The following is a 23,240-nucleotide window of genomic DNA, read 5'->3' as shown; positions in this document are numbered from 1 at the left end:
ATATGCACAGGAACTTCTGATCTATGCTTTGTGGAGGTAATGAATATATATGAAAAAATATTAATGGTAACATTTTGCAATTTTCAATATCTGGTCCTTCTAGCCGACTGCATTATGTGGAGGAAGTTTCTGTGAGATACATCATTTGGTTCGGTAAGACTTGTGGGTTTTGGATTGCTGTTTGCCTCTCTGTCTGTCTGTTGGTTTTTGAACTTGGTACATGTACTTCTGTCTCTTACTTGTAATAAATGAATGCAATCATTAGTTAAGTTGTTCTTAACTGGTATGTATGACCTTTTCTTGAAAACAAAAATAATGTTCCTTTGTGATGGTGCACAGTTTTGGAAATTCCAGACTATATTGGATTATCTTTGCTAGCCTGGATCATAGTTAATGTGTAACACCTCTGGTTATTGATTGCAGCTTCAAGCTTTTTTTTTTTTTTTTTTTTTTTTTTTTTTTTTGCCTTCTGGTCAGACTGCTGTTTCTATTGGGAAAGCTTTTTAACCAGTTTGCAGAATCCAGTAATGATGCGTTCATCTTCCCAGATTATTGACAAGGTCAAGCATGGGGATTCAGAGCCTTGGTCATGATTTAGAGCTGACAGATGTAAAAACACATCAGATTCACATTCATCATATATATCCATTTGGGGCAAAGATTTGGAGCACCCTTGATAGTGTAACCTTGTAAATGTTGTAGGGGTTGCTCAACTATCTTCTTCAATAGAAATAAGGCAAACATGTACATAGCTGTCTTAATTCTTATTTTCATTAGATTTAAAAATATTTTTCAAAGTAGATTGTTATATCAATGTAATTATTTTCGAGTGTGAACATTTTCGATCAGTTATTACTTGTGTTGAGATATTTTACTATATTATTTCCATTTTAGTAATTAATGACATACAGCACAGAGAGTAAAACCAGGGCAATGGTGATAGTGTGATATCTGGCTAGTGGTCACACGTAATCATTGACATAGAGCACAGAGAGTAAAACCGGGGCAACAGTGATAGTGTGATATCTGGCTAGTGGTCACACGTAACCAATGACATACAGCACAGAGAGTAAAACCAGAGCATTGGCTATAGTGAGATATCTGGCAAATGGTCACACATAAGCTATGATGTACAGCACAGAGATTAAAACCAGAGCAACGGGGATAATGTGATATCTGGCAAATGGTCACATGTAAGCTATGATGTACAGCACAGAGATTAAAACCAGAGCAACGGGGATAATGTGATATCTGGCAAATGGTCACATGTAAGCTATGACATACAGCACAGAGATTAAAACCAGAGCAACGGTGATAGTGTGATATCTGGCAAGTGGTCACATGTAAGCTATGACATACAGCACAGAGAGTAAAACCAGAGCAACGGGGATAATGTGATATCTGGCAAATGGTCACATGTAAGCTGTGACATACAGCACAGAGAGTAAAACCAGAGCAACGGTGATAGTGTGATATCTGGCAAATGGTCACACGTAACCAATGACATACAGCACAGAGAGTAAAACCAGAGCAACGGTGATAGAGTGATATCTGGCAAATGGTCACACATAAGCTATGATGTACAGCACAGAGAGTAAAACCAGAGCAACGGGGATAATGTGATATCTGGCAAATGGTCACCTGTAAGCTGTGACATACAGCACAGAGAGTAAAACCAGAGCAACGGTGATAGAGTGATATCTGGCAAATGGTCACACATAAGCTATGATGTACAGCACAGAGATTAAAACCAGAGCAACGGGGATAATGTGATATCTGGCAAATGGTCACACGTAACCAATGACATACAGCACAGAGAGTAAAACCAGAGCAACGGTGATAGAGTGATATCTGGCAAATGGTTACACATAACCAATGACATACAGCACAGAGAGTAAAACCAGAGCAATGGGGATAATGTGATATCTGGCAAATGGTCACACATAACCAATGACATACAGTACAGAGAGTAAAACTAGAGCAACGGTGATAGTGTGATATCTGGCAAGTGGTCACATGTAAGCTATGACATACAGCACAGAGAGTAAAACCAGAGTAACGGCGATAGTGTTATATCTGGCAAGTGGTCACCTGTAAGCAGTAAAATGCAGCCTCTTGTCAATTTACCTCAGTTAGGCTTTATTCTAACTGTTAATGTAAATGCTTAAATAGTAGCCAATTACACACCCCCTAGCACCATGGCATAAGCAGAATTTAATAAGTAAGAACATACAGTGATGTTAATTGCAATTTATTAGATGTCACTGGTCTAGAAACACATGCTGTGTTGTCATCCCATTTGACATACAACAACATTAAAACAATGCAAAGGGACCAGATCTCAGGGATGTTTCTTCACCAGCAGAACCCTGGTTTGTTAGATGGCGCCTCTTGTAGTATGACATTCTTACATATTAACGGAAAAGACGTAATCGTCGGTTACTTTTGAATCACAGTCTGTTCAGTTAAGGTCTGTAACGCTCGTCATTTTCAATCTGTATCTAATACCGCTAAACTTGGGGCTAGTGGGCGTAAAGGCTGCCATGCTCATTACATCTGCATTATGAACAGTTGCAATCAAAGCGCAACTCAGATACCTTGTTTAATTGTTATTTGACCTGGAACTCATTCATGGACTAAGAATTTGAACTTTGATATGGAATTCATGCTTGGAATATCCATTGTCTGCCCGTCACCATTGAAAACTGATGACTGCTTCTCTCTTGAATGCTACCGGCTTTATTCCCTATTTGTATAATTTCTTACATACCTTTGTCTTTGGGAGCTAGTGTTAAATGTTGTTTTTGAAATGGATCTTGCGATTATTGACTTGGAACGCCCTTTATAGACTACGAATGGTACAGGAATGTCGAACATGACGCTTATATTCAAGAATGCAATATAATTAAGGCATATAGTCATAATAGATGTATTCACATTGTACATTAGATCCCTTGATGTATTCACATTGCACATTAAATTCCTTGATGTATTCACATTGTATGTTGGATCCCTTGATGTATTCACATTGTGCATCAAATTCCTTGATATATTCATATTGTACATTAGATCCCTTGATGTATTCACATTGCGCATCAAATTCCTTGATGTATTCACATTGTATGTTGGATCCCTTGATGTATTCACATTGTACATCAAATTCCTTGATGTATTCACATTGTACATCAAATTCCTTGATGTATTCACATTGTATGTTGGATCCCTTGATGTATTCACATTGTACATTAGATTACTTGATGTATTCACATTGTACAGTAGATTACTCGATGTATTCACATTGTACATTAGATTACTCGATGTATTCACATTGTACATTAGATTACTCGATGTATTCACATTGTACATTAGATTACTTGATGTATTCACATTGTATGTTAGATTACTCGATTTATTCACGTTGTACATTAGATTCCTTGGAACACTATTGTCTTATAAGGGACCCTTGGCAAGAATATGCTATTTTCATATCTATCTGTTTACACAACTTTTTGGCCTAAAATACACAATAAATTTCCACCACACATAAATATATAAGTTTACATAAAACCTTGAACACTTTTTTTTGCTGTATTATAACAAGCTGTGAAAGCTCGTCCTGTTTGGAGATGACTGGAGGATACATGTAAAAAATCTTCTGTTATAGTATACAAAAAAAAAGAACTTTATGGGAATGTGCATGTGTATTACTATGTCAGGGCAGAGTATGAGGTTAGTTGTTGAATTAGGTGGCCACCACTGGTAGGGTATTAATGGTTTGATTTTTAAAGTGAGAAAGTGTGTAGTGGCGGTGTAGCGATTATTTCAGACTCGCTTATCAGCACATATTCCAGCTCTGACGTCTTAGTAATTACCAAACATTATGTACATGTACAAGTATGTCTGCTTTGAACTTCCAAATCCACCAGGAGTAGTACATAATTCCTCAACCATAGTTTCCTATCATGCTATTGAGAAATAAGGTTATGAGTTCCATTCTATCTCTTGCTGGGTTCACCGTTAGGTTTGTCGTACTAAAGTGTCAAGGTTTTTTCAAGAGCCTGCTGTTTTCCTGTTGACAGTAAGGAACCTGACCGCAGTCATTTAGTTGAGATGCATTCTTTTACTATTTTGAATTTTGATGACAAAGTGCAGCATTGTTTTAACAAATGTGTCATATTAAAGAGATAACAGGGGAGTACATAATGTACCTACATGTATGCTCCAGGGGCCGACATGGGATGTTTCCCAATTTGCAACCACAAGTCTCAAAGGGTGGGGGATTATAAAGTATCATATCAGATGTGAAGTTTTGTGTGTTTGATTTTGGTAAACTTCATTCACAAGTTTTAGTCATTGTATGTTAAGTGACATAGGTTAATTCAAGCACCAGTTAACTGTAAAGTACGCACTACTTGAAAATCCCAGCTACCATGTACACTGTTTTCCCCAAAATGTATGATTTTGCGTTCAAATTTTTCCAATTGTGAGACCAAAGCCATTTTTTCAAAATCTGTGGATTACCTGTATGCCCTGGGAACAAAATATTGCATTCTTTGATGTGTTTTGACATGGGGTGCTTAACAGTGTCACCCGTTAACCATCTTACAAATCTTTGAAGGTGTTTCTCATTTAGCCCAGTGGATGTTTGCGTGTCGATTAATTGTGTGAATGAAGTCATACCTTGAGAGAGATCAATAATGAGTGGACTGAGCAGCATTACCCACACAGAGTAAAGACATTATTATCATGATGTCACCTGCCTGCCTTTGATCCTAACAGCAGGCATGTTAAGAGTGGTGATCTTGCTGTGATGTACCTCACAGAGGACATTAGTCTCATTTTCCCACCCCTGTTTCTGTAAAGGCCGTAAGTTGAAATTTGAGCCCTGTTAAAACTTCCAGTATGTAATTGTTTCAAAATCTCTTTCTGCCTATGTGTATGTGTTGATACGTACCAGCTGTTAAAACTTTAGGCTTACAAGTTACAGACTTATTTATGTGTACTAGTTTATGTGTAGTGAAATGCTTTCTATAACGTTTTGAGTTGTCATCTGTAGCTTTTTGCATCATTAAAGCTTTGAATTGTACATGCTTTATTTTATCCTGTTTTCTGCACTCCTGCGCAAAATTTGCAGTTTTGTTGAAAAACTTTCATCAATTATGAGCAAACTCTCTCAGAAATATAAGTGAGAAATTTCTGCACTTAGTCCTTCATCTTCTTCGTAAATTCAAGGTGAGTAACACCTGGCTTTTCAAACTGACTTGCGTGCACACAGTACATTTACAAGTACATACCAGAGGATATCAACTTAGGTGTGGATGCTGAACGCAGTGCGTCAATTACAATACAGGTAGCTTAACACCTGTTGCAGCTGTGATTGCAGACACGGTTGCAGGAAAGGTGTAGCGGTACGGCTGTGATGGCTGGTAATACCTGTACATTTGTGTGCACAGGCTGACTGCTTCTCTCACGCGTACATACTGTACATCATACACTCTAGTAGTGCTGGTGTGCTTGACTTTGCCAAGAAGGGGCGGTAAAAAAAAGCGCATATTAATTTCTTCTTCTTCTTCCAAGCCATAAATATGTTTATTTAGATATCTAAACGAATGTTGACTCATTTCTGTGCAGTCAAGAATAAGTGCCTTAGATATATTTGCTAGAGCAGTGCAGATGTGGTCATAGTGGCACATGTAGCGTAGAGATTTTAGTGAAATGGAAGCTGTGTATTCCAATACGATGTGCACCGTGGCACATGTGGATCTAGATCTGAATCTGGATCGATGTGCACCATGGCACATGTGGATCTAGATCTGGATCTGGATCGATGTGCACCATGGCACATGTGGTTCTAGATCTGGATCTGGATAGATGTGCACCATGGCACATGTGGATCTAGATCTGGATCTGGATCGATGTGCACCATGGCACATGTGGATCTAGATCTGGATCTGGATCACTTGGTGGAGAGTAGAGTGGCGATTGTAAGAGGTGTTAATACCAAATATAACTGTGATATTTATCATTTTACACTTACTGACATACTGAGGATACCACAGGGCTGCCATTAAGGCAGGCAGTGCTTTCTTTGTGGCTCCACATTTGATGGTTTTTAGACAAATAAAACATTTTACTTTTTGAGAAGCCCTGACTTAAACCAGGCTAGCCAATTACATTTCACCTCTAGCACTGAATTTGTAAACTGAATTTTATCCACTTTGCCATTTTAATGTAAGCCATGTTGAGGAAGTAGATCAGAAGTAGAAGCAGAAGCCATATTGAAGAAGTAAATCAGAACCCTCCGTCTTGGGCAGAAGTTAGGAGTGCTTCTGGAGGCTGTGTTTGACAGTGCTTGACCTCTGCGACCTCCCCTCTTAGCCCACCTCTGTGGAGACTTGTTAGGTGTAGCTGTGTGCCGGAGATGAGTGATATATTGCTTTCCTGTAAGTTGATCACGCAGTGATGGATACCTCACCAGTACATCTGATGTTATTTTCAGATGTAGGCAGGCACTGTGTGATAGATAACCATTGCTTGTGTCAGGCCTAAAGTGCCTGGGTAAAAACATGCGGGGACAGATATATCAGAAAGTAACGAGATATTGACCTGCTGGGATTGTCCATGTGCTCTGCCTTTGTGGTCAGCTGGAAATTAGTTGATTGTATTCTGTCAATATTGGATCAGTCAGTTGAACTGTGATTGCATTAGGCTGGCTTCCCTTTGCATGGAAATGGAGAGTTTACGAGGGAGAGCTTCAGTCAGGCGTGAAATGAACATACCTCTCCACTTCTCAGCTGATCACTGCCCACTTTTTCTGCTTCCAGGAAGGTTATCAATATTTTATTCCATTTCAGTGTTTTTTGAGGGCCTCATGATAATTGCTGCTCCTGTCAGAGTTGCGTGAAGAATGAGCTAGAAGTTGACCCCAGGTCAGCCATACTAAATGTTCCTCTACCATAAATAATTTATCTTCTTTCTGTTACATGTATTCATTATTTAACATGTACAGTGCCCATACTAGGCTGGGGCATTTTACTGTATTTCTCTGGTGGGCCAGGTGGGTTGGTGTTCACATGTGGATAGCTATCAGATATACAAGTACCTTCAATGGGTTTACTGGTTGAGACATGACTGGTTCTAGTAACTAATGAATACTTGTTGTTTGTGGGCAGAACATGGATATTTGATGCGTATAATTTAACAAGTAATGGGCTGAGCTGCAGGGCATATAGCATTTTATGGTGTCGCCAGTTATCTGTAAAAAGCAAAGTTGGCTAAAGGGAAAAGACCAGGGGCTCTCAGACTCTTTTGATGGGGTAAATGAAGTATGTGGCTTCTCAGTTAAATGGTTTGTTTCCTTTAATGTAACCACTGAGTGTTCCTTGAAGAAGAGGGCGACTGACTGCTGTTCCTGAACAACAGGATTTCCATGAGGTTGAGGAATCCATAGATAGATGGACAGATGGACTTGCTCTCGTGGTCTGTCTTAATAGCTGTTTGCATGATTGAAATTGGTAAAACATGGACATATTTTGTCATTTCGTAACTGATGGATTCAGGGACTGCTTATATACAGGGTAGTTTAGATATTTAGTAAATTATAATTGCAGAAAGTTTAATTTTTACCATGAACTGTTGGAATTTGCTCATGGTTTGTTTTTTGATAAAAATAACATTTACATGTACCTACTAGATACGTAAATGGAAATTATTAAAGTGTACACATGTCAGACTAAATGATTAATCTATTGCTTTATTTCAATGATTTGGGGAACTAAGAGCTGCTTGAGTACCTGAGTAAAAATGCATACAAAAGGCACACATACCTCTGGTGATGTAAACTGTAGTCGTATGACCTGTGTTACTTTTGGAAAAAAGTATAATGGTTACCAACATGTTAGCATTCTCCATGAAGTGCATGTACCTGTGGCAGTGAAGTGTGATCACCTGCATTACCTGTACAGTATAATGGTTACCAGCATTTTACCATTCTTCATGAGGTACCTGTTCATGTAGCAATAAAGCCTGATGACCTGTGTTACCTGTACAGTATATTGATTACCAACATGCTACCATTCTCCATGAGGTACATGTCTGATCACCTGTTACCTTGTTACCATTATCCATGAGGTACATGTCTGATCACCTTGTTACCTTGTTACCATTCTCCATGAGGTAACTGTACTTGTAACAGTGAAGTGTGACCACCTGTGTTACGTGTGCAGTATGATGATTACCAACTTGTTACCATTCTCCATGAGGTACCTGTACTTGTAACAGGGATGTGTCATCACCTGTGTTACCTGTACAGTATGATGGTTACCAACATGTTACCATTCTCCATGAAGTACCTGTACCTGTTGTAATGAAGTCTGATCAGCTGTGTTACCTGTATAGTATAATTTATACCTGTAGCAGTTAAGTCTGATGACCTATGTTACCTGTACAGTATATTGATTACCAATATGTTACCATTCTCCATGAGGTAAGTGTACCTGTATTAATTCAGTCTGATGACCTATGTTACTTGTACTGTATAATGATTACCACCTTGTTACCATTCTCCATGAGTTACATTTACCAGAGTTATTGGGATTACATATTTGTATGCAAAGATATAGAAGTTCATGGTGCCCTTTCTCATATAACGTAAGTGATACCTGTATAGGACTGTTGTACAAGTTGAGTCGTGACTGAATGTAGTTTATTAAATAAACAATACATATCAAAGAGCAGAATCAAAGAACTTCATGCTGCCAGTGTTTTGTATCATTGAACATTTTGAATGACCATGCCCTGCATTGTTACAGGTGTCAGGAAATTCAAACCTGCAAAATATAGATTCAAATAATGCAGCACGTGTAGTTATCCAATGGGTAACAGTAACTGAAGTATACAGGTTCTCATGAGTAAATACTTTAATTGTTTAATTGTCCAATTTCTGCTAAACTATGCTTTGTGTGGAATTATAAATGAGATCAATCTTTTTGAGTCACGCATGCCTCCAAATCTTCATTGTGCTTCACACGTGAGGTGTACCTTGTTTAACCTGAGGGTTATGTCCCTTGATCTGTTGTATACAGATGCAGCAGCTAGAAGAGAGGACGCTATTGGCTGATTGTCGAGCTGAGACGGCTGAACATCAGGTACAGTCTGTTTCCCACACTCCCGGATGTTTGTCATGTCAGCATGCGTCCCACACCCACATGTCTGGTTATCTGACTTAAGTTAATAGTTGTTCTGTACGTGCCTGTCATTTATATTTTTTCCTGTGTTGTTAGTCTCCTTCGTGCACATCTTATCAGTTTCATCACCATACTTCATCACTATCAAATGTGTTTTCACCTTTCATCAGTGCCTGATCTCCCCTTTACCATTATCTTTTATAGTTGTTTCATCTTTCCTGTAATCCTTCATTATTGCCATCTCGCATCATCTCCATATCCTTCTTGATTGTCTCATCTCTTCCCATAATCTTTCATCAAAATCTCATTATATCATGCCTTCTATCAGTTATGATTGTCTCCTTTCTTTTTGTTATCCTTCATCATCATTGTCTCATAAAACTTTCACAGTTATTTTTATAATTTAAATAATGACTTTCACAATATTATACTTCGTCAGTGTCTCATCTTACCACAACTATTATCCTTCATTAGTCTCCCATCTAACCTTTATACTTAATCACTGTTTCATCTCACCATCAGCATTATCCTTCCTTGGTGTCCCATCTCACCATCACCATTATCTTTCATCAGTGTCCCACCTCACCATCACTATTATCCTTCATTTGTGTCCCGTCTCGTCATCACCATTATCCTTCATTGGTGTTCCATCTCGCCATCACCGTTATCCTTCATCGGTGTCCCATCTTACCATCGCCATTATCCTTCATCGGTGTCCCATCTCACCATCACCATTATCTTTCATCGGTGGCCTGCCTCACTGTTACTATTATCCTTCATCGTGGGCCTGTCTCACTGTCACTATTATCTTTTATTGTTGTCCCATCTCGCCATCACCATTATCCTTCATTGGTGTCCCATCTCACAATCACTGTTGTCCTTCATTGGTGTCCCATGTCACCATCACCATTATCTTTCATTGGTGTCCCATCTCACAGTCACTATTGTTCTTCATTGGTGTCCCATGTCACCATCATCATTATCTTTCATTGGTGTCCCATCTCACAATCACTGTTGTCCTTCATTGGTGTCCCATGTCACCATCATCATTATCTTTCATTGGTGTCCCATCTCACAATCACTGTTGTCCTTCATTGGTGTCCCATGTCACCATCACCTTTCATTGGTGTCCAATCTCACAATCACTGTTGTCCTTCATTGGTGTCCCATGTCACCATCATCATTATCTTTCATTGGTGTCCCATCTCACAGTCACTATTGTTCTTCATTGGTGTCCCATGTCACAATCATCATTATCTTTCATTGGTGTCCCATCTCACAATCACTGTTGTCCTTCATTGGTGTCCCATGTCACCATCACCTTTCATTGGTGTCCCATCTCACAATCACTGTTGTTCTTCATTGGTGTCCCATGTCACCATCATCATTATCTTTCATTGGTATCCCATCTCACAGTCACTATTGTTCTTCATTGGTGTCCCATGTCACCATCATCATTATCTTTCATTGGTGTCCCATCTCACAATCACTGTTGTCCTTCATTGGTGTCCCCTGTCATCATCACCATTATCTTTCATTGGTGTCCCATCTCACAATCACTGTTGTCCTTCATGCTTGTCTCAACATATTTTATCATTTTATCTGCCTGATCTTTCCCTTACCATAATTCTTCACACTTGTCTCTCTAGTGTGTGACTTTTAGTGCTTCATGAGTCATGAGTCTCCTGTGTTTGTCTCCTAAGTTTCCCTGAAGCCAGTCTTGCATATTTGTCTTCTGGTGGCATGAGCATGTTACTTGCTTTGTAGTGGTTACTGTCCAAAACTCATTAGTTCCATGTGGTTAACAGTTACTTTTACAGAATAAATTTACAAGAATATCTTGTTATTGCTTGTTTAGACGCTCTTGTAGAAGACTAAATAATCACATGTTTTTTGAAGTTGCCATCTTCAAGTTAGGGTTGTAGTACAGTGTGTTACTGACTAAATGGCATGTTTTGTTGAAGATGTCATCTGTCACAGGTTAGGGTTGCAGTACAGTTTGTAACTGACTAAATGACATGTTATGTTGCAGATGTCATCTGTCACAGGTTAGGGTTGCACTACAGTGGGTTGCAGTACAGTTTGTAATTGACTTAATGACATGTTTTGTTAAAGATGTCAACTGTGACAGGTTAGAGTTGCAGTACAGTTTGTAACTGACTAAATGGCATGTATTGTTGAAGATGTTATCTGTCACAGGTTAGGGCTGCAGTACAATTTGTCACTGACTAAATGGCATGTTTTGTTGAAGATGTCATCAGTGACAGGTTAGGGTTGCAGTACACTTTGTAACTAACCAAATGGCATGTATTGTTGAAGATGTCATCTGTCACAGGTTAGGGTTGCAGTACAGTGTGTTGCAGTACAGTTAGTCACTGACTAAATGGCATGTATTGTTGAAGATGTTATCTGTCACAGGTGAGGGTTGCAGTACAGTTTGTAACTGACTAAATGACACTTTACGTTGAAGATGTTATCTGTCTCAGGTTAGGGTTGCAGTACAGTGTGTTGCAGTACAGTTTGTAACTGACTTAATGACATGTTTTGTTAAATATGTCAACTGTGACAGATTAGGGTTGCAGTACAGTTTATAAATGACTAAATGGCATGTGTTGTTGAAGATGTCATCTGTCACAGCTAGGTTAGAGTTGTAGTACAGTTTGTAACTGACTAAAAGACATATTTTGTTGAAGATGTCATTTGTCACAGGTTAGGATTGTTGTACAATTTGTAACTGACTAAATGGCATGTATTGTTGAAGATGTCATCTGTCACAGCTAGGTTAGAGTTGCAGTACAGTTTGTCACTGACTAAATGATATGTTTTGTTGAAGATGTCATCTGTCATGGGTTAGTGTTGTTGTGCAGTGTGTGACATGTTTTGCTGAAGATGAAAACACAGTTTCTCAAATAAGTAATTTAATTATCTCTGATAGATGTATGTCTATTAAAAGATACCAGAGGTTAAGAAATGTTAGCAGAATAATGAGATTTGCTATACATTTGAAAGTTCAACTACAAGCCAGATGTGTGCAAGGCTTGCAGCAACAACAACATTTGGTACAATACAAGACATCAACCTGAAGAGTAAAACTAGAGTAGGGACGACAAAATCCACTTATCAGCTTGTTAAGTCAGCTCATCATATTTCACACTGTGTGTCTACTTTGATTTTAATTGAAGATGTATACATGCTGTATAAATTGCACATTTTCTTTGGTAACCCCACATTTTGATCAGACAATAAACCAGTACCGAGTACAGCACAAATGAGTGAACAATTCAGGTATGGCTAAACTCACATACCTTTTAGTGCAATGGACATGGTAGCTAACTGTAAACATATCAATGTGTCACATCTCTAATAGTTATAATGTATATGCTCAGAAAGTAAAAATATTGATTTGGCTGTGAATAGTTTGTAAAAATTAAAATTAACTTTTTTATGCCATTGTTAAAAATGTGTTATACATTACCCTGTAATTGCAATTAAATAGAATTCTAGAATATATTTATGTTGCAATCATTGTTAAATATAATGATGGCATTGATTTCTTATTAAAGAGTGGTCAGTATGTTTGAACTGGTGTGTGATTGACAGTATACATGTAGATGTCTATCTTGTACTGGTATGCACATGTATTAACGTAGGTACTCACTGAACCAGGCTTCAGTGTAGGATAACACTGTCCCTGCATTGACCACATCCACACAGCTTCAGATGGGCTAAATTTAGTGGTTAACTAGCTGCTGACCAATTACACTGAGCCTGCTGACCAGAGGCTGACCACAGGCTGGGCTGCATGGTCTATTGAGGGGTGTTTATATATACTGTTGACCCTGTGATGCAGACTGCAGTGTTGAAGATGGGGTTAGGTGATGTTAGGAACCCTGGCCATGTTGGGAAGAGGTGTACAGGGTAGGGATTGTCAGCAGAAAAGACTGTGTAAAACCTCCGGCACATGTACCACCAGTTGCTTCAGGTGACAGTATATCTGTTGTGTCATCAGATACCACTGTGGTCAAGCTATTACTGAAGATCATCATGTGAGCTCATATTTGACAGTACCCTTACCTCTAGGTCTATGCATTGTATTCAGTTTAGGCTAAAACATACTGTCATTTGTTATTTATCTCTTTGATTGGTGTTTAACTACATGCTCATAATGTGGTCACTTGCATGATGACATTGAGGGTCATATTGAAGAGATTTAACACAAACTAAAGCCCTTCGCCAAATACCTGACTTAGAACATCAGTCCCAGCAGCAAGCTGGATTCAAGGCTGAGATTTCATTGATCAGAGGCCAAGCAGTTGAGGCAAGAACAATTCATGTTTTAGCCCAAATAGTACAGCATGGGCGTCACCCTTTGTTTGTATTTGTATGTGAATTCTGTGGGTATCTTAATGCTACCATCGTTTAAGACAATGTGTCTTCAGCAGCAAAATCAGTTGCAAATATATTTAGGATTATTGCTTAAACAGCTGATTTTAACTCTTATTGATATTTAGCATGTTTTCTTTCATCTACAGTAAAAGAAAACAATAGTTATGACTATGCTTGTATCAAAAGGTTTATGTGTAAAACTACATATCACAAACAAGATAAAGAAAACCAATTTTCAGATTCAAACTAAACTGGTTATCTTTGTGAGGTAAAATGATGAGGTACACTGAAGCTTACCAGAAGTCAGAAAATTTTTCTTTATGAATTATATGGACGGGTAATCTGTCTGGAAGGAAAGAGAGTAGAAATGCATGTAGTACATCCCAAAGAAGGGCAAAAATAAATTATTTCAATCCAAAATTGGAAAAGCCTGTTCTAAAATGTAGTAGGCTTTTCATATTTTGCATACCTCTAGAGGATAAGTAGCAGATTAAGTAGCAGTCACTGGATGTGACTGGATATTACCCTGTATGTATCTCTGAAATGAAGACGTGTCACATACATGAATTCACATGTGACAGATATTACACTGAATGTATCTCTGAAATGAAGACATGTCACATACATGAACTCACATGTGACTAGATATTACCCTGTATGTATCTCTGAAATGAAGACATGTCACATACATGTACTCACATGTGACTGGATATTACCCTGAGTGAATCTCTGAAATGAAGACGTGTCACATACATGAACTCACATGTGAGAGATATTACACTGAATGTATCTCTGAAATGAAGACATGTCACATACATGTACTCACATGTGACTAGATATTACCCTGTATGTATCTCTGAAATGAAGACATGTCACATACATGTACTCACATGTGACTAGATATTACCCTGAATCTATCTCTGAAATGAAGACATGTCACATACATGAACTCACATGTGACAGATATTACCCTGTGTGTATCTCTGAAATGAAGACATGTCACATACATGAACTCACATGTGATGGATATTACCCTGTATGTATCTCTGAAATGAAAACATGTCACATACATGTACTCACATGTGACTGGATATTACCCTGTATGTATCTCTGAAATGAAGACGTGTCATATACATGTATTCACATGTGACTGGATATTACCCTGTATGTATCTCTGAAATGAAGACATGTCACATACATGTACTCACCTGTGACTGGATATTACCCTGTATGTATCTCTGAAATGAAGACATGTCACATACATGAACTCACATGTGACTGATATTACACTTTGTGTATCTCTGAAATGAAGACATGTCACGTACATGTACTCACATGTGACAGATATTACCCTGAATGTATCTCTGAAATGAAGACATGTCACATATGTGAACTCACATGTGACTAGATATTACCCTGTATGTATCTCTGAAATGAAGACGTGTCACATACATGAACTCACATGTGACAGATATTACCCTGAATGTATCTCTGAAATGAAGACATGTCACATATGTGAACTCACATGTGACTAGATATTACCCTGAATGTATCTCTGAAATGAAGACGTGTCACATACATGAACTCACATGTGACTGGATATTACCCTGAATGTATCTCTGAAATGAAGACATGTCACATACATGAACTCACATGTAACTGGATATTACCCTGTGTGTATCTCTGAAATGAAGACGTGTCACATACATGAACTCACATGTGACAGATATTGCACTGAATGTATCTTTGAAATGAAGACGTGTCACATACATGTACTCACATGTGACGGATATTACGCTGTGTGTATCTCTGAAATGAAGACATGTCACGTACATGTACTCACGTGTGACAGATATTACCCTGAGTGTATCTCTGAAATGAAGACGTGTCACGTAATGTACTCACATGTGACAGATATTACCCTGAATGCATCTCTGAAATGAAGACGTCACATATGTGAACTCACATGTGACTAGATATTACCCTGAATGTATCTCTGAAATGAAGACATGTCACATATGTGAACTCACATGTGACTAGATATTACATTGTATGTATCTCTGAAATGAAGGCGTGTCACATACATGAACTCACATATGACAGATATTACCCTGAATGTATCTCTGAAATGAAGACATGTCACATACATGAACTCACATGTGACAGATATTACCCTGTATGTATCTCTGAAATGAAGATGTCACATACATGTATTCACATGTGACTGGATATTACCCTGTGTGTATCTCTGAAATGAAGACGTCACATACATGTACTCACATGTGACAGATATTACACTGAATGTATCTCTGAAATGAAAACATGTCACATACATGAACTCACATGTGACTAGATATTACCCTGTGTGTATCTCTGAAATGAAGATGTCACATACATGTACTCACATGTGACAGATATTACACTGAATGTATCTCTTAAATGAAGACATGTCACATACATGAACTCACATGTGACAGATATTACACTTTGTGTATCTCTGAAATGAAGACATGTCACATACATGTACTCACATGTGACTAGATATTACCCTGTGTGTATCTCTGAAATGAAGACGTGTCACATACATGAACTCATATGTGACAGATATTACACTGAATGTATCTCTGAAATGAAGACATGTCACATACATGTACTCACAGGTGACTGGATATTACCCTGTATGTATCTCTGAAATGAAGATGTGTCACGTACATGTACTCACATGTGACAGATATTACCCTATGTGTATCTCTGAAATGAAGACATGTCACATACATGTACTCACATGTGACTGGATATTACGCTGTGTGTATCTCTGAAATGAAGACGTGTCACATACATGTACTCACATGTGACAGATATTGCACTTTGTGTATCTCTGAAATGAATACGTCACATACATGTACTCACATGTGACAGATATTACCCTGCATGTATCTCTGAAATTAAGACGTGTCATATGCATGAAATCACATGTGACTGGATATTACCCTGTATGTATCACTGAAATGAAGACGTGTCACATACATGAACTCACATGTGACAGATATTACCCTGAATGTATCTCTGAAATGAAGAAATGTCACATACATGAACTCACATGTGACTGGATATTACCCTGTATGTATCTCTGAAATGAAGACGTGTCACATACATGTACTCACATGTGAGAGATATTACCCTGTATGTATCTCTGAAATGAAGACATGTCACATACATGAACTCACATGTGACTGGATATTACCCTGAATGTATCTCTGAAATTAAGACGTCACATACATGAACTCACATGTGACTAGATATTACGCTGTGTGTATCTCTGAAATGAAGATGTGTCACATACATGTACTCACATGTGAGAGATATTACACTGAATGTACCTCTGAAATGAAGACATGTCACATACATGTACTCACATGTGACTGCATATTACCCTATATGTATCTCTGAAATTAAGACGTGTCATATGCATGAACTCACATGTGACTGGATATTACCCTGTATGTATCTCTGAAATAAAGACATGTCACATACATGAACTCACATGTGACTGGATATTACCCTGAATGTATCTCTGAAATAAAGACGTCACATACATGAACTCACATGTGACTAGATATTACCCTGAATGTATCTCTGAAATGAAGACATGTCACATACGTGAACTCACATGTGACAGATATTACCCTGAATGTATCTCTGAAATGAAGACATGTCACATATGTGAACTCACATGTGACTAGATATTACCCTGAGTGTATCTCTGAAATGAAGACATGTCATATGCATGAACTTACATGTGACTGGATATTACCCTGTATGTATCTCTGAAATGAAGGCGTGTCAAATACATGAACTCACATGTGACAGATATTACCCTGAATGTATCTCTGAAATTAAGACGTGTCATATGCATGAACTCACATGTGACTGGATATTACCCTGTATGTATCTCTGAAATGAAGACGTGTCACATACATGAACTTACATGTGACAGATATTACCCTGAATGTATCTCTGAAATGAAGACATGTCACATACATGAACTCACATGTGACTAGATATTACCCTGTATGTATCTCTGAAATGAAGACATGTCACACACATGTACTCACATGTGACAGATATTACCCTGTATGTATCTCTGAAATTAAGACATGTCACATGCATGTACTCACATGTGACAGATATTACACTGAATTTATCTCTGTAATGAAGACATGTCACATGCATGTACTCACATGTGACAGATATTACCCTGTATGTATCTCTGAAATGAAGACGTGTCACATACATGAACTCACATGTGACTGGATATTACCCTGTATGTATCTCTGAAATTAAGACATGTTATATGCATGAACTCACATGTGACAGATATTACACTGTATGTATCTCTGAAATGAAGACATGTCACATACATGAACTCACATGTGACAGATATTACCCTGTATGTATCTCTGAAATGAAGACATGTCACATACATGAACTCACATGTAACAGATATTACCCTGTATGTATCTCTGAAATGAAGACGTGTCACATACATGAACTCACGTGTGACAGATATTACACTGAATGTATCTCTGAAATGAAGACATGTCACGTACATGTACTCACATGTTACGGATATTAACCTGTATGTATCTCTGAAATGAAGACATGTCACATACATGTACTCACATGTGACTGGATATTACCCTGTATGTATCTCTGAAATGAAGACGTGTCACATACATGTACTCACATGTTATGGATATTGACCTGTATGTATCTCTGAAATGAAGACGTGTCACACACATGAACTCACATGTGACAGATATTACCCTGAATGTATCTCTGAAATGAAGACGTGTCACACACATGAACTCACATGTGACAGATATTACCCTGAATGTATCTCTGAAATGAAGACGTGTCACACACATGAACTCACATGTGACAGATATTACCCTGAATGTATCTCTGAAATGAAGACATGTCACACACATGAACTCACATGTGACAGATATTACCCTGAATGTATCTCTGAAATGAAGATGTGTCATATACATGTAATATACCTGCAATGTATGTCTGTCAGGTCAGGGATAGAAATCAGAAGTAAATCCAGCAGGACAATTGTCCTGTTGATCCCTAAAAGTTACATTTTTTTCAACTCAGAGGACAAAATTTCTACAAACTGAACTGTTGGCCGATATATTATTAAGTGCACTATGTACTTAGTTTTGATGTGTATCTGACCAGGGAGGTTATTTGCGGTCACTGCGCTCATTTTCACACGTGGTGCAATAGATTGCTTCCAGTCTTCATTGAAATATGGTCGTGTAGGTCACGTTGTTGGAATAGCTTCATCGCTTGGGTCGGTCCATTGGTCGATTGCTTGGTAAACTCGAATTTAAGTATGCTGGTCATTTTGAGGGATCAATGTATTTCGTTTTGCTGCCAATGAATACCATCTTCCTAGAGTCGTCCGTGTGAACTTCACGTCGCGATATGTGCATTGCATCTCTTTGCTTAGTGAAAAGCCATGGGAACAGAGTAATCTATTTTCGTAACAAGGAAAGGTTTGTACAGGAAGTCTGGTAAATTTTATAGAAACATGAATTTCCGATGAAGCAATGATTTTGAAGTAATTTGATGTTTTCTTATGAATAAAAGGCGTCGCTATGAATCCACCAGATCCACCCAGTTGCTACTGATAAAAGTAGCAAAATTTCATGTATGTGCAAATTTTCATCGCCAAATATTCAACCGAACATTTGTCCGTGCTGCATATAAATTTTCATGGACAAGACCTTTTTTTTGCCAGACATGTCTGACAAATAAGTGGTAATTTCAAACCGTGTTGGTGCAAGTATTTAATCCTGGAATATGGTCTTGTCAGTGACACACTGACGTACTAACTGGATAATCAACATACAGTAGTAATTTGTCCTCACGCACCCACCCCTCCCTTTACCAGTTAATTAGCTGGGCATAGCTTACATCAAACTGGGCTTAACACCACATCAACACACCAAGGCTGCCTAAAAAAATAACACAACTAGTAGTACGTGCGCAATTCAATTTCTGATTTCTGAGAGGATTTTGTTTTCAATATTTTCTTTTTTTTTGTGCTACAGTAGTTGTGCTACATATAGTCCCTCTACTGGGTGTTCCACATTTGCCATCTTGAAGTTTAACCTGTTCATATACACATGTATGTATGTATGTATGTTATGTTATGTTTTTTTATGTTTTTATGTATGTATGGTTTTATGGGATGTATGTTATGTATGTATGTATGTATGTATGTATGTATGTGCGTATGTTTCCATATATGTATGTGCATAAGTTTTCGTGTATGTATGTCTAGGGACTCTGTCATCATGACTGAAAAATTTGTTAAGTATGACGTTAAACCCCAAGCACTCACTCACTCATTCACGCACACACTCACGCACGCACGCCCTTCATGCATGCATGCATGTATGTACCTATATGTATGTTTGTATGGATGTATTTTTATATGCTCTGGGCTCCTACATGCACTATGAGTGTAAGAGCTGAACAAGGCATCAGTCTAGTACACATATTCACCTAAGCCATTCGGCTTCAAATATGATATCCAGAAATTTTATGGTTCACCATACGTGTAGTTAAGACGTGCTATATACCATTTTCTTAAAAAACATCCTGAAAAGTTTGCCTGCTTGTACAGTTGACAATGTTGTATATTTACTGTTGCATCGAGAAATGTAGCCTGTGAATGAATCGCTGTGAGGAGGGGGTGGGGCATGAGGTAGGGGTTGGTGATGCAGAAACTGTTTGTCTGTCTGCTGAGGTAATGCATACCCACAGATACCATCGCTACATCTCCAAGCAGCCCTGGCCCTGTCTGCAATTTGGACAATTAGCAGTCACTACTGCTTACCCGCGGAAATTTGTCAGCCCTTTTTAGAAAGGTGGTAGAGGCAGTACCATGGCAAATTATAGCAGGGAAGGATGTATTCAAAAAAAATCAGTTTTGGTTGAAAACAACAGAATGTGTGTATCATGAAAAAGATTGGATTCATTATCCTATATTTACAAAACTTCGATACATTTATCACAGAACAGAATTGGGTCAGGTCTGGTTTGTGTATGTACATGCATGTAGAAGGAAAGAATTATGTGCAGAGGAGTGTGGGTGAGGGTGGGATTGGGGCGGGGGATGGGGGGCGGAGTTGTATGGGAGGTAGTCAAGTTTCCCAATGTAGATAGACAAATGGTGTATAAGCTGTCATTGATTTTCCTCTTTAATACAGACCCGTCTCTCTTTGCCAGTATCACTGATTTCCTCTTTAGCACAGATCCATCTCTTGTGGCAATATCACTGATTTCCTCTTTAATTACAGACCCATCTGTTGTGCCAATATCACTGATTTCGTCTTTTAATACAGACCCGTGTCTTGTGGCAATATCACTGATTTCATCTTTAATACAGATCCCGTCCTCTTGTGGCAATATCACTGATTTCATCTTTAATACAGACCCGTCTGTTGTGGCAATATCACTGATTTCATCTTTAATACAGATCCGTCTCTTGTGCCAATATCACTGATTTCATCTTTAATACAGACCCGTCTGTTGTGGCAATATTACTGATTTACTCTTTAATACAGACCTGTGTCCTTGTGGCAATATCACTGATTTCATCTTTAATACAGACCCGTCTGTTGTGGCAATATTACTGATTTACTCTTTAATACAGACCCGTGTCTTGTGGCAATATCACTGATTTCATCTTTAATAAAGACCCGTCTGTTGTGGCAATATTACTGATTTACTCTTTAATACAGACCCGTGTCTTGTGGCAATATCACTGATTTCATCTTTAATACAGACCCGTTTATTGTGACATTATCACTGATTTACTCTTTAATACAGACCCCGTTTCTTGTGGCATTATCACTGATTTACTCTTTAATACCGACCCGTCTCTTGTGGCAATATCACTGATTTCATCTTTAATACAGACCCGTCTGTTGAGGCAATATCACTGATTTATTTATATATTTGATAGCTGTTTAATCCTGCACTCAGTAATTATTTACTTATACAATGGTGGCAAATTTTGTGAATGAAGGAAACTGCAGTGCCTTGGGTAAACCACTGACCTTTGGCAGATTTATAATGAACTTTCCGTGTGTGATATACACACTTTAAATACATGTACACAGCATATTGGTGGAAGAAAAGTAGTCCTCAACCAATGCAAGACTGGGCAAACTGCCCCATAAGCAATAACATCAACTGATTGTCACCTATATGTAGGCTCAATGATCAGTGGGAGTGAGGGGCTGTATCATTGAGGTCATACACCTAACCCTGCAAGATTGAGCAAGGGCTGATGGAGACTGATGTCTATTAAAATACTCAGTGATTTAAGTAACATGAATATTCTTTGGCTGTGTTTGGGAAGCTCTGTCAGCAACCTGCAGATGGTCGTTGGATTTCCCCAAGACCGCTTTCCTCCCATCACAAGGGTCCTGGCAACCCTTGTATAAGTGAAATATTGTGAATGCCAGTAAGATGAATAAATAAAGTGAATTGGTCAGTGGAACGTTTGGATAACAAATCAGCATACGTGCAGGAGGGGTTATTCGTATATAAAATATGTTTTTTTCTTGGATCTTGTTCTGCTTCTCAACCAGCATAGGACTGTAACAAGTCACACTGTGACTGTAAATAAATGCACAATTTATCCCGATTGTGCCGGTTTAACCCTTTTTGGAATCCATTTGACTTTGAAATGTTTAATTGGCAATGCTGACCTACAGAGCAATTGTTAAGAGCACAAAGACTACACAGTATGTTTCCTCACACTTATCTCAAGTTTTTGCTGTATATTTTGACATATTAAAAAAACCCACCTTTTGATTTACATTTTGACATATTAAAAAAAAAGCCATCATGAAAAAAATTTACATGTTATGTATATTTTATATTTTTATGTTTAACAGAAGTTGCTATTTTGTTATCTGTATAAACACACATGCTTGACAGCGATGATAGATTGTAAAGTAAAACGATTGCGAAAATAGTACAGAAGTTGTACGTATAGACATATAGAAAACTCTGTGCTGGTACATGTTATATGTGTTTGTCTGTGTAAGTTGTATGTGAATTTTCATCTAAACTTTACATTCGATCAGGCTGAGAAAATGACGAGAAATATGCATATCCACGGTAACTGACTATAAATTTGCAGGTTAAGAGTATCATTGATCCCTGACAGTTGTTTTTATTGATTATGTGTTTGATGCTAGCCTTCACCATACGCTTACACCAACATTCCAATATATATAAGTAGGTATAAGTAAATGTAGGTATACAAAGGACGGTTAGCTTGCATATCGCATGATACCTAGGGACAGGAAGTAGAAGGTAGATGCACATTGAAGAGGCCAGGTCAGCCTCGTTGACATTTAGTGACAGTTCAGGTTTTAGGGTGTTCCTGCCATAACCTCCACACTAATGATGAGCAGGCAATCAAGTCAGCGAGATTGTCAATCTCCGGCCAGTGTTACTTATCTGCCACCACAACAGCTGTTTTTCCTGTAAGGTTAAGTAATGTTGGGGTCGTGCGAGCAGGGTGACACTGTATGGCTGTGTTAGTCATTGTTCTAGCCCTGAGGTATTTCA

At 38.2% G+C, this 23,240-nt stretch overlaps 1 protein-coding gene across 2 annotated transcripts in view; it reads left to right on the top strand.

Annotated features, from left to right (window-relative positions):
• The window catches only part of LOC135466497 (pleckstrin homology domain-containing family H member 1-like), a 71,214-nt gene that overhangs the window by 12,330 nt on the left and 35,644 nt on the right, over positions 1 to 23,240 (top strand). Inside the window, exon 4 of one of the 2 annotated variants that reach the window (XM_064744011.1) lies at positions 9,084 to 9,146. The exons of the other annotated variant lie outside the window; for it this stretch is intronic. Coding sequence (XP_064600081.1) covers positions 9,084 to 9,146 — 63 coding nt within the window. The remainder of the gene's footprint in view (positions 1 to 9,083; positions 9,147 to 23,240) is intronic. 2 annotated transcript variants of the gene reach the window in all.

This window comes from Liolophura sinensis, chromosome 6 (genome assembly GCF_032854445.1).
Source record: "Liolophura sinensis isolate JHLJ2023 chromosome 6, CUHK_Ljap_v2, whole genome shotgun sequence".
NCBI classification, from domain to species: Eukaryota; Metazoa; Mollusca; class Polyplacophora; order Chitonida; family Chitonidae; genus Liolophura; species Liolophura sinensis.
Note: the sequence above shows the minus strand (reverse complement) of the source record. Positions and strands in the feature narration are given on the sequence as shown.